Source organism: Leptonychotes weddellii, chromosome 6, assembly GCF_054177405.1.
Source record: "Leptonychotes weddellii isolate Sample4059 chromosome 6, ASM5417740v2, whole genome shotgun sequence".
Taxonomy (NCBI): Eukaryota; Metazoa; Chordata; class Mammalia; order Carnivora; family Phocidae; genus Leptonychotes; species Leptonychotes weddellii.
The window spans coordinates 114,319,935-114,332,792 of record NC_138374.1 but is presented as its reverse complement, the minus strand read 5'-3'; the positions used below and the strand labels follow the sequence as shown (position 1 = coordinate 114,332,792).

At 54.6% G+C, this 12,858-nt stretch overlaps 1 protein-coding gene across 3 annotated transcripts in view; it reads right to left on the bottom strand.

Moving 5' to 3' along the window:
• Positions 1-11,839, bottom strand: part of ADORA1 (adenosine A1 receptor) — a 32,978-nt gene extending 21,139 nt beyond the window's left edge. Inside the window, exons 1-2 of one of the 3 annotated variants that reach the window (XM_081825015.1) lie at positions 11,644-11,839; positions 10,382-10,779 (exon numbers count right to left, since the gene is read on the bottom strand). In XM_081825015.1, coding sequence (XP_081681141.1) covers positions 10,382-10,722 — 341 coding nt within the window. In that variant the 5' untranslated portion in view covers positions 10,723-10,779; positions 11,644-11,839. The other 2 variants (XM_081825014.1, XM_081825016.1) reach the window with 2 other exon arrangements.
• Positions 11,840-12,858: the final 1,019 nt, after the last annotated feature.

Here is a 12,858-nt window from a genome sequence, read left to right as displayed (position 1 = left end):
AGAGGACCCACTAGCATATCACCTCCACTTGAGTATCTAGTAGGTTCTGAATCTCTCTCCAGTTTCTTCTTTCCCCACCTTCTCTCCAGAATCAGCACCACCATCTACCCAATGGCTTTAACCATAAACGTGGTGGTCACACTTGACCCCTTCTCTCGCTTTGCACACACAGTCCATTACCAGTTGGTTCTAACTCTAACACACCCTAACTCTTTCCAGTTCCTTCCATCTCCACTGCCTCCTGGGCTCCCTGCCCGCCCCCACCCCCGCCTTTAGCCATGACCTCCTACAGTCTTCTCTTGCCCGTCCAACCCATTCCCCACACAGCGGGCAGGGTGACCTTTTTATACTAATGTGCTGAATACACTGAGTTTTTTCCATGTGAAACCACCCTTGCACGCACGCAATAAACCCTATTTTGTTGTGATGTATTATCCTTTTTATCTATCACTGGATTTGATTTGCTAATATTTCGTTGATGAATTCTGACCTTTTAAAAATGTAATTTAGATTATGTCATTCCCTGCTTAAAGCACTCAGAGGCTTCTTCGCGCACTTAGAATAAAATCCAAACCCTTGACCGTGAACCACAAGGCCTACAAGGCCCTACCTAAGTCCTCGGGTGCCTGTGGGTCTCCTTGGACACTGACTCGGGGTTTGGAGACGCCAGAGCCAGCCGCAGAGAAGAGCAGGATGGCTACCTTCCTTGAATTCTCCTCAAGTTATGATTGTAGCCACCTGCTCACTTATCTGTGTTCTGGCTCTCTCCCACCACCAGTTCCTAAGCCCCAGGGACCAGGGCCCACTCCTTGACCATAACCATGATGAGACACCTAGTGCCTGGCCCAGAATCTGGCCCTTCTGGATGAACGCAGGAATGAACTCTCCACCTTCTCCCATGCCTGTGCCCATGCAGCTGAACACGGCTGGTGATAAGCCCACAACCCCGCGGCCGGAGTCTCCCTTCAGGCTCATCACCGTGAACCGTGAACTTCTGGCAGGCCCTTCATGCTGCCCCCAATTATACTCCACTTCCCGAGTCTAGTCCCTTCCCCACTTCCAGAGAATTATTTCACACTTGCTACTCTCCCTACCGCCTCCTCCCGCATCCTCCCTCCCAGCCGATGACCTTGCTTCTCACTTCCCGGAGAAAGCCGAAACACTCAGAAGAGAACTTCACCTCCCAGCATCCACACCCACACACTCTGACTTCCTGCCTGATAGATGACCTCCGAGCGCCTCTGAGCCAGCCCCTCTGTGTGGGTCCCAACCCTGCCGGCCGAACCAAAGCCATCACCCCCGAAATTCTCTCCTTAGATTCAACGTTAGTTTTGTACTCCCTGCTGGATGGTTAGTCATCGGTACACAAATGTACTAATGTCCCTCCAATCTTAGAAAACAACACAAAACAAAATGCCTTCTTCCCACTTCTCCTGACGGCTTCTGCCCCATTGCTTTTTTCCCTTCGTAACAAAATTCTTCAAAAGGGTAATCTATGCCAACTGCCTTCAATTCCTTCCTCTCCTCTCTTGAGCTTTCTCTAGTCAAGCTTTCTGTTCCCACCACTCCACTGACATTGCCCTTGCTACATCTGGTGGCAATTCTCAGTCCTCATCCCACTGGGTCCGTGGACAGCCATCTGCAACAGCCGATCCCTCGCTTCTCCTTGACATACTTTCCAAGCTCCCCTTCCTGGGCGCCAGACTCACTCGGGGCCCTGGGTTTTCCTCCTACATCCGTGCCTTCTCTTCCCTCCAACCTCTCAGTGTGCAGGCCTCCGGCCTCGTCTCTTCCCCATCTGTCCTTTCTTTCTGAAGATCTCATCAAGGCTCCTTGGGGATGTATACCCCATCGACATGCAATGGCTCTCATGTTTGTATCCCCAGCCTACATCTCTCTCCTAAACTCCATCTTTGCATATCCATCCAACAACCCGCTCAACATTGCAGAGCTATTCGACAGATAGCCCAAATGCAACGTGTCCAAATCTGAACTCCATTTCTCACAAAACCCATCCCGCCCAGCAGCCTTTCCCACCTCAGATAATGCCAACTCCATCCAGCCGGTTGCTTAGGACTGAAAGTCTGGTCAGGCTTGACTCTTCTTTCTCTCACATCCCACATCCAATCCATAAGCAAATTCCTCGGCTCTTCAAAACACATCCAGAATTTTAACAAATCATCGTACATTCATGCAATGGAATTCTAGCAATGAGAAAAAAAAAACCACAAGCCATCCAACAAACAAAAAAAGTCCTACTGTTTCACTCAATAACAGGGATGAATCTCAGACATAATTTTAAGCTTCAGAAGCCAGACACAAAAGAGAACATACTACTTGATTCCCTTTATAGAAGTTCAAGAACAGGCAAAATCAATCCATGGAGATGAAGGTCAGAATAGTGGTGACCTTTCAGAGGGTATGGGAGGGACACAAGGGAACCTTCTGGAGTGCTGAAAAAGTTGCAAATACTGATCGGGGTGGTGGTTACATAGATATATCTACATGCAAAAATTTATTGAGCGATATGCTTAAGACTCAAGCATTTCAATATATAAACAGTTTAGGTCAATAAAAAGTAAAATTTGAAAATGCACATCTAGAATTAACCACTTCTCACCACCAGCTCGACACCTGATTCTGATTCAGGCCACCTCCCTCTTCCCTCATGTGATTACTGCAATAACTAACTAGACCCCTGCTTACCCCTACGGTGCATTCTCAATACAGCAGTAGAGCGAGCCTTTAAAACCTAAGTCAAATCATGTGGCTTCTTTGCTCTAAACCCTGCAATGGCTCCCATTTCCCTCAGAATAAAAGCCAATGTCCTTCCAACAACCTCCAAGCCAGTAGGTCATTATCTTTCCAGTCCAATCCCCGACCATTCTCTAGCTTTCTCACTCCACCCCAGCGGCACAGACCTCCTTGCCAGTCCCCAAACCCTTCAGGTACATTCCTTCCCTAGGACCTTTGCTCTAAGTATTTCCTCTGTGTGAAATATTCTAATATCTGCCCGGCATAGTCCCTCACCTCTAAGGTTTTGTTCAAATGGCACCTTCTCAAGGGAGCCTCCGTGACCACCCCATTTAAAACTGCAACCCTTTCTCCCCACCCTCACCCTGGCATCCCCAGTCCCATTTAGCCTGTTCTTTTCCTTTTCCCACTGGCACATCCTACCTTCTAACACTCTGCGTATCAGGTATTGCGGTTATTACTCAGCAGCTGTCCTCCAACCCGCTAGAATGCAGACTCTAGGGGGATCTTTGTTTTGTTAATGAACGTATCTGTAACAATGCCTGGCACTTATGAGGCGTTCAGTAAGTATTTGTTGAATGAATGAATCAATGAACGAACTAATAGATCTATCTATATCAGGGTCCTGTGTGAGAACAAGAAAGGGTAACCAGTTGCCCTCTCTCTCTCTCGAAGGACAGAGAAGTTCTGGAGGCAGGCGGCAGGAAGATAGTCCCGAAGGGCCTCTCCCACATGACGTGGGCTGCAGAGAGTGGGTGTGGAGTAGGGTCCAGCTACGCCACCCAAGCACTGTAAGGTGTCAGGGGCCAGTCTCCTGACACCCCCACTCCCACCACAGGCAGGTTGGGGGTTTGTCCTCGGCCACCTTGGTCTGCAGGAATCCACAATTTCAGCAGTGGCTGAGAGCCTCCAGATGGAGGGAGAGACCAAACCAGCCTGCTCATCTTTGTATCCACAGGTGCAAGGCCTGCAAAGTTCCTGGGACACGGCAGGGGCTCAAAGTCAGTTTATGAAATAGATCTGTGGAAGTCACCAACTCCTTGACCTTCTACCTCTATTCCTGCTAGGGGTTAAACTCCCAGGGTGAGGAGCAACGCAGGAGAAGGTGCCTCAGCTCCTCTTCTTTGGGCTCAGGGAAGGCCCTTGCTGCTGGTTCCACCTCCCTGCCCACCGCCAAGCTGGTATTTCCAAGGGGGTATGAATGCCAAGGCCCACCCACCCACCAGCCTCCTCTTCCTCTCGCACCATGACCCACCAGCTTCCTCTTTGTTCTACAGCAGCTGGCAGCCTCCTCTGGGCTTGAGTTAAGGAGACTGAGGCTGAAGAGGTAATTCCCGTAGCCCAAGGAACCATCCGTCCTCCTTCCTCTCTGCTCTGTACCCACCCTGCCAAATAGGGCCAACTAGAAAGTGCCACACTCTGAGCCTCTCCCCGGGGGGTTGCTCTCCTCACTGAGGGGCAAAGAAACAGGATGTCCAGGCCTCAGGGACTAGAGACTAGGTAATGAGAAGGAGGCTGGGCCAGCCCATCCTGCCCTGCCTAGTCCAGAAGGTCAAATGGACAGAGGAGTACCAGATCCACCTCGGGGATCTGCAGTGTCCATGGAATTGGGCAGGAGGAGTGGGGAGAGGTGGAGTAAAGAGAGAGGGCAAATATTTAACCTCATCTAAAAATCCTGACAGATGGAAGCTGTGCTGTCTACCCGAAGGCACACCCAGGGCTCGGGGCTTGGCCCTGACCGCACAAACGATGCGAATTGTGGGTACTAGTGTGGTGTTAATCGTGCTAATACAAAATCGGTAACCATCCAAACAGCCAAAAATGTAAGAATGAATCAATAAAACATGAAATTCGTTTATTCAAGAAATGTGTCCAGCATGCCTACTCTGGGCCAGGCACGGGGGATACGTACACAGATGGGTCCTGGCCCTCTTGTTGTGTAGCAAACTCGGAAAAACCACCTGGACCATAAGCAACAGGGAAGACGGAGATGCAACCTGAGTACCTAACAGAGGAGACTGGCCTGGTCCAGGTGGAGAGGGGGTCAGAGATGTCCTCCCAGAGGAGGGGCTGTTTTAGCTGAGACCTAAAAGATGAACAAAAAGACAATCCAGTATTTTACCCTCATAAAATTCTTACAAAATCATTCTTATTGACGTAGGGAAATACTTATAATACAGTAAAGTAAACAATGTGGGAGATAGAGAGCCATACATGCTCTCCACCGTGTAAAAATTATATTTATATCTATATATATTTAGAGATACAGACATATATATATATAGAGATACATGTGGAAAAAATGTCTGGAACACCAAAATGTTAACATTAGTTATCTGTAAGTGGTAGAATTGCTGGTGACTTTGTCATCTTTGTTCTTCCCTATATTTCTCAACATTTTCACCATGAGCATGGATAGCTTTCGTGCTCAGAAATAAATATCAAATGTCAGGGCATGGCCCCCAAGCTTCCACCCCATGACCCTTTGGTCGAGGGGTTCTCTAGAGGGCATCGTGGTCATTCCCCCTGCTTCCAAAGCAGCATTAACACCTGGGCAGCTTGCTCCTAAAGCCCTCAGAGGCCTCCCGGGAGCTGTTCCAATGAAAGCTTGGGGAAGCTTTCTTTCATCCTTGAAACTCATCCACATTTGTCTCAACTAAAATCTCTGTCCCCCCTGCACTCAGCAGGCTCTTTAGCATAAGCCATCTGAAGGCTAGCCCTCATTCAAGCAAAGACATTTCCCTTTCCATCTCAAAGTGACATCCTCTCTTCACTGTCTCCCTGGAAGACCACCACTGATTTGCTGACTTCCCCTGCGGAGGCTGCACGCTCTGTTCTGTTCCTTGAGGAGGCGCACTTGCCAAGGGCTCCTCCTGCCCCAAACCTTCTACATGGGAGGCTGGCGGTGGAGAGTCAGGATTGGGAGGAGGAAAGGGCTCCTAGCAGAATGACCTTGAACATGCTGGAGCCCTGGGCCCCTGTTGTTTCCCCTTCTGCAAGTGTGAGGAAGTCAAGCTTCAGGGCTCCTCTCCCCCCTGTGCCACTCTAGGCCTGTGACTCACCCAGCGGGGAGCTGGAGACAGACTACCACCCCTGGAAACAGATGGCACCATAGAGAACAATTGTCCTGGGACCCTGAGGCCACAGGGGGTCGCCACTTTGGTTGTCAAAAAAGACCCAGGCTCACCAGGGTGGGAAGGGCTAACTTGATTCCTAACAGCAAACATGTCCTAATCTACCAGATTTCTCCCCTGCCCCCACAGGTTGGCCTCCAACCCTTCCTGCTGGGCGCCCCCGGGTCAGCAGCCCAGTCGGGCAGGCCTCCAGCTGTGGACAGAGGCAGGCCAGCCAGGGGCTCCGCCGTCCACTGGAGTGAAGGTGAGGACTGAGGGAGGCGCCCGGCACGGTCCAGCAGAGTGCAGAGGCCATTGGCAGAGATCAGAGGAGAAAAATCACCCCACTGACAGCCTTGAGGAACGCCCTCCATAAGTCCCCCAGCTTCGTGGGGCTGATTCAAGATACGTATGTTCTCTCTGGCTAAAGACATCTGTTAGACAGGCCTGGATTCAAATCCTGTCTCTGCTCCTGACAAGATGTCTGGGCAAATCACTGCAACTCCCTGGCCCTCAGACTTCAGTTTATCTACAGAAGTGTCCGCGGAATGAGGATAGCAATACCGTCTACTAGTGAGAGCCTAGGAACACTAAATGGGATGAAGTGTGTACAAACAAACACGTAGCATTGTGCCTGGCTCAGAACTCCTAGGAATTAGAAAACACAACCCAACACAACCTTTCCAGGGTCTCGACACCACATTAGCAGGAGTCATGATAAGGAAGAACCATAGAGTTAGAGCTGAAAGGAAGCTCAGAGGCCTCAGATCTAGTCCCTTTACCTAACAGATGAGGTGGGGGGTGGGGCTCAGAGAGGCTGAAGAATTTAGCCAAGGATGCACAGCTAGGTAGTAACGCAGCAAGGCTCAAACTCAAGGTTTTCTGACTCCCAGAGACCCACCACCCCTTCAGGCCACCCCAACCTCTCTGGCCATAGACAGCTCTTGCTCAGGGCTCCTTCCCACAGAGAGGGCTTTGGTGGGGGAGCCCCCCGTTGGCACCTAGCCCCATAACCAGCCCCCTGGAGTAGGCCACAGAGTGCCACTGGAAGAAACTCAGGGTGAGGGGTGGTGGATGAATGCTGGAGATTCCTAGAAGTAGGAGCTCAGGGGAATAAGATTTGGATTACCAGGCATGTGGAGGTGCTATGCAAATAAGATACAAAACACATGTAAATGGCCACGGGTTATTGATGAATCAACAATTTGAGCTCTTTCTTTTTCTTTTCTTTTCTTTTTTTTAAATTTTTTTGTGACTGGATCATATTATGTGATGTGAAGCCTTTTTTCTCTCTTGGCTTTCTGCCAAATGGAATGAAATAAAATTTGTGGTTGGCCAACCAAACCATGCTTTGCTTGTTGAGGGGCCCAAGCTCACTCCTGTCACCCGGCCGCCCCACAGATGTCTCACCAGCGCTCGGTCGGTAGTACTCCCCAGTGTCGACGGCATCTGCCTCCGCCTGGCTGGTCAAGGCAGCAAGCCAAGTGCAGGGGGACCTCTGGCTGAGAGATATTACCCCAGGCCCAGCAGCCTGCTGACTCTAACTGCCCAGGGAGGATCATGCTGCCCTTCCTTCAGGGGGACCAGGCAGTAATGGGCCAGGGCCTGGAGTGGCTCAGCCCGTCAGCCCAGCCTCCAGGATCCTGGCTTTGGGAGCTAGACCCCAACGGTCTTTCTCTCCCTGAGGAGACTCCTGTCCACGGGGCAGGACCCCCCCAGGCACTGGTGGGGTGTGGCTCCAAAGGAACGGCCTGAGCTGTTGGGCAGCTGCGGTCGGATCCCTGAAGGAGAATGCAGGGGAGGTCTAGTTCCCAGAAAGAAGGTTAGAGGTTAGCCATCTGAAAGGCCTGACGGAGGCTCAACCCTGTGAGCTCTGAAAACTCACCCAATTCAATTCACATTTACTGAGTGTCTGCCTTGTGCCAGACACTGAGCTAAGCATTCTGGAGAATTTGCAGAAATGGACAACATGCAGTTGCTGCTCAGGTCACTGCCCTGAACACACTGACAATCCACCAAGGAGGAAGAGACATGTACAAATATAACTTAGCAGTATTCTGAAACCTCCCTGGAAATGCACTGTGTGTGTGCGTGCACGCATGTACGTGTGGGGGGTGGGGTGTATGTGTTGCTGTAGAAGAGCATGAGTGTGCGTGGGGCGGGGCGCCAGGGCTTGCTTATTCACACCCACTTTGAGCCATATGTTAATAATGTTCATAAAGCTACACACATAAACATACCACTTCTGGCTTGCAGGTAATACCAAGTGCATTATACAGTACTAAGTGTTTTATACGTAGGAGTTTATATTCTTCCAGTCATTTTAGGAAGAAGGTACTATTATTTCTTTTAAATGATGCTTACTCATTTTATCTTATTTTATTTTATTTATTGATTGATGAGCAAGCACAAGCAAGAGAGAGGGAGAAACAGGCTCCCCACTGAGCAGGGAACCTGATGTGGGGCTCGATCCCAGGACCCTGGGATCATGACTTGAGCTGAAGGCAGACGCTTAACGGACTGAGCCACCCAGGTGCCCGAAGAAGGTACTATTATTAATGTTCCTTTTTATAGATGAGGAAATTGAAGCTTCAAGAGGTGAAGAGTGGCTTTCCCAAGGTCACACAGCTAGGAACTCATAGCAAGGATTCGAACCTACGCCTATATTCTTAGGCTCTAGGCACCCCCCTACCTTGGCCCTCAGAAGACAGCTCCCCAACACCCCCGGCTCCTGGAGGCCAGAGCAAGGAGCAACCACAGACACGCCCTGGAAGACAGAGCCTGCAGCCCTGCCGGCTCAGCCACCCCCATTCCCACAAGGTGAGTAGGGCATGTTCTGCAGGCCTGTGACCACTGTCACATCAGGATCAGGCCTTTGGTTCACCTTGGCACCCGCTCAGCGACAGAATTTCTCGAGCAGCCCTCCTACATCTGCATATCTGAGTGAGTTTCCTAATGTGGCAACACTTTGTTATAATGGTCCGCCTCAGAGGCCCAGGCCGCTCTAATGGGCTGAGACCAGCTTCCTCTGCACGGCCCAGCCACCACTTGGGATGAACGGCAGCCGGAAGGCCCCTCTGCAGCTGCGCCTGCAGGGGGCTTCAGGGCCCCCTTCTCCGCCTCCCCCCATCCCCCGAGCGGCAGCCTTCGCCCACCTCCCCTGGGAAACGAGGTTGTGAGGGAGGTACGCAGGGCACGGAAACTGGCATGTCGGCACCGGGACAGGGGGAGTCAGGAAGGAAGGTGGGCAGTGGAATCTAGGCTGTGCTCCCAACTGGCTTCGGGAGACCCTCTGGGTCTCTCCGAAGTTTCTCCTTTACCAGTTCCTTCTCCACCTCCCTTAGAGGATCATGGAGAGGATAGGAAAAAAAATGGTGCATGAAGAAAAGCTTTGAAAAGGTAAATGTGCACAAATGCAATGCACACAAGAGAAACGTGGGCACCTAGGCCTGCCTGGGCAAGTTGCCAAGTGAGGCCAGAGGCCCCGTGTCCCAGATATGGAAGCTACTCTGGGGATGGCAGGTGCCAGGGATGGTCGGAGCTCCCCCGTAGAAAGGGAATCTACTGGTGACCAGACTCAAAGAGGGGGACAGCATGCCTCCCAAGAGTGTCCCCGCCAGGGCAGCATGGACTGGCAGTGGGCCCAGACATTCACTGGCACTTGGTGGCCCAGGCACTGCCTGGTGACGAGATTATGGCCTGGCAGGCCCCAGCGTAGACCAGACACTCGCCTGAGGACCACCACTATCAGGCCACTCACCCTGGCGCTGCCTGGACCCAGCATCAGCTCCTCTGCGGTGACTGGCAAAGCCACACACAGCTTAGCAACAGGACAGGGACTTTAAGAGCAGGCACTTTCATCTGTCCCCTCTCCTGCCTGCAACAGAGATCCCGTAAGTGGAAGTTGGGCAGAGGTCATCAGACCGCTTAGGTTCAGCGGGACAGCCGTGGAGGGTGGAGCTGGCTGCCGCAGACACCAGAGAACACGAGAACTGAAGAGTGTGTTCAGGAAGCCTGCCCGGGGCTGGCTGGAGAAGCAGCTCTCCTGCCCCTGGGAGGTCACACTCCGGACACCCTCACCCCACTCTAGCCATCTGCTCGGCCCCTTCCACATCCCCGGATGGGAGCTCGGCTTATTCCCACCCCGCACTCACTGTGACCGTCTTGGTGGCCCCCTCCAAAGCCCCCACCCCAGGCTGGACAGGCAGCCTCGGCTTCCCTGGCCACGTCAGGAGAACAGCAGCGGCTTCAGCTCTAGGGTCCTGGGCACTGCCAGGTTCCCATTCGCCCAGCTACCCAGCTTCCCCCCCACCCCCGCTTCCACTGCGGCTCAGCCTGGCACTGTAGAGGCGACAGGAAGGCAGAGTGAGGACTGGGGCACAATGGCCCAGGGACTATCTGGCTTCCATGGGGTCTTCTGCTCTACCTTTTATCCTCTCTAGATGGCCCTGGAGCCACCGAGCATGGGGCGCAGGGTGGGGCGCAGCGGGTACCTTCAGCAGCTCTGGACTCACCGGAGGGGGATCTTGACGCGGAGGTAGCGGTCCACAGCAATTGCCAGCAGGGCCAGGATGGAGCTCTGGGTGAGGATGAGGACGGGGCAGGCGACCATGAGGCAGGTGTGGAAGTAGGTCCGCGGCCCGATGTTGATGAGGATGGCTAGTGGGATGACCAGAGCGCCCACAGCCACATCAGCCACGGCCAGCGAGACAATGAAGCAGAAGGTGGCATCCCGCAGCGCCTGGTTCACCTTCACTGCCCAGATCACCAGCACGTTCCCGGGCACAGAGACCAGGGCGATGAGCACCTCGATGCCAATGTAGGCGGCCTGGAAGGCCGAGATGGAGGGCGGCATGGCAGGCACGGGCCAGGCACATCAGCAGACGGGCACCAAGGGTCAGGAGGCAGGCACCTGTGGTCACGGAAGCCTGCGGTGGGGAGGCCTGCCTGGGAGGCGCAGGGGGAGCCCAGGCAGCTCGGAAACCCCCGCTGCCCTTTGGAGCGGTTCCCCGCTTGGCGCATCTAGTGCCTGCCCAGGCTGGCGGGGAACCCTGGCCCTTTCTCTGCCTAATCTTTGTCCCCTCCCCTTATCATTCCCAGAGGGTCCATTCAACAACTTAAAATAGCAGCGCTCACTCCTCCACTGGTTTATCAGGTGTGAGGCAGCTCCCGCGCGCGCGCGCGCACACCCCACAGGGGTCCCCGTGCCTGGCTCTGCCCACCCATGCCACAGAAGAGGCTGTAGGCAGCTCACCATCCTGCCCGCTGGCCACCAGGGGGTCCCGGAGGCGGAGCCCAAAGTTCTGGGCACCTGGTGGCGCGCAGAGCCGCGGGGCGGCGCCGGCAGGGCTGGGCTCCAGGCACCGCGCACCGGCGGCTCATGGTCCCCGGCTCCCGCCGCCGCTCTCCCAGCCCGGCCTTTCAAGCAATCACATGGTGCGGCGGAGGCTCAGCCCCAGGCGCTTTTAAAGAGGTAGCGCCCCGGCGTCGCACCTGGGACTGGGCAGGCAGGCGTGGGGCTGGGGGACGGAGCCCAGCCGCAGATCGGGGCGCGGGCTCCCCTTTGCCCGGCCGGCGCGCACATGTGCCCGGCACCACCCGCCCCAGCCACTGCGGGCGCCCGCCTCTCAGCAGCGCCCGGTCCCGCTCCAGGGACCCTGCCAGGCCAGGAACTCTCGCCCGCTCCTGCCCCAAGGGGCATTCCGGTCGCCCCTCTCAGCCCTCTCCTGCATCCCCCATTGGGGAGCCACGGGGGCGAACCGAGGCACAGACTTACCCAAGGTCACCAGAGCTGGCAGGGCTCCGAGCCGCCTGAACGGTCGTGTCCAAGCGCCCTCCCGCTCCGGGGATGCCTGCACGATCCGGGGCCAGCCTGTCAGGTCCAGGGGGACGGTCGCTGGCCGGGATTCGACTTGGGCGCCGGCGCCTCCGTCGCCCCCGGCGGGGAGCTGAGTGACAACCCGGCTCGGCACACCGGGAGGGGGCGGGGGCGGGGGCGGCGGCGGCACCCGCGGGCCCCTCCCTCCTCGCCCTCCGTCTCCTCCCCCACCCCCTCCTCTAAACAAAGGAAATGATTCTGGGTGAGAAAAGCTGGGAAAATGTGAGCTTTTCCAGGGTCTGGTGTGTGAACCCAGCCTCGGGAGTGGACAGACGGGCAGCCTCCCTGTGTTCACTGGCTCCCCTCTCAGTGCGTGATGCCTGGCCTCCGGGGACCCCTGCACCCGGCGTGTCTGGGCCTCTCACCTGCAGGGCTCCAGGGTGCCCCCCTAACCCCCGCAACAGTCAGCTAGAAGCCCGGGCACACGCTCCCACCCCTCACTGCTGAAACCCTGCTCTCCCATGAAACCAGCCCCTGCATATTCTCAGGAAGCCTTCTGGAGCACATTACTTCGCAGGCTCTATCCTGAGTCATTATATTCTCTTCTCCTCTATCTTTCAGAACTGCCTGTTCGTCTATTAGCAATGTCCATTTTACAAATGAGGGCACTGGGACTCAGGGAAGTGACCTACCTTCCTAAGATGATCTCAGCCACTGTCACCCCCTCTTGTGCCCCTTTTCTTTCCTCCTCCTCCCTCTTCGTTGCACAACACCTAAGCCAAAAGGTATCCAGTCCAATCCCCTCATGTTGCAGATAAAGAAGCAGACTCGGGGAAGGAGGGGCCTTCCGCGAGATCACACAGCAAATCCTAAGGGGACCAGAGTCAGAAACCAGGCGCCTGACTCCTGACACAGTGCTCTCCGCACTGTGCCCCATCCTGATCCCTCCCTTGGCTGTCTCCTGCTGCACTTACAGTTTAGGCGGCCCACTGGTACCCACCGAGGACCACCGGGGGGCAGACCCTCACCCAGAAGACTGTGCCTTGCAGAGACCCTGACCTGAGAAATCCTTGTTCGTGGATATTGGAAATGGGCCTGGGAGGGCAAAGAGAGTCAGTGCCAACCCACCGGGCCACACCCCAGTCCCTGCGGGCACTGCCCCCTTGTTGAATC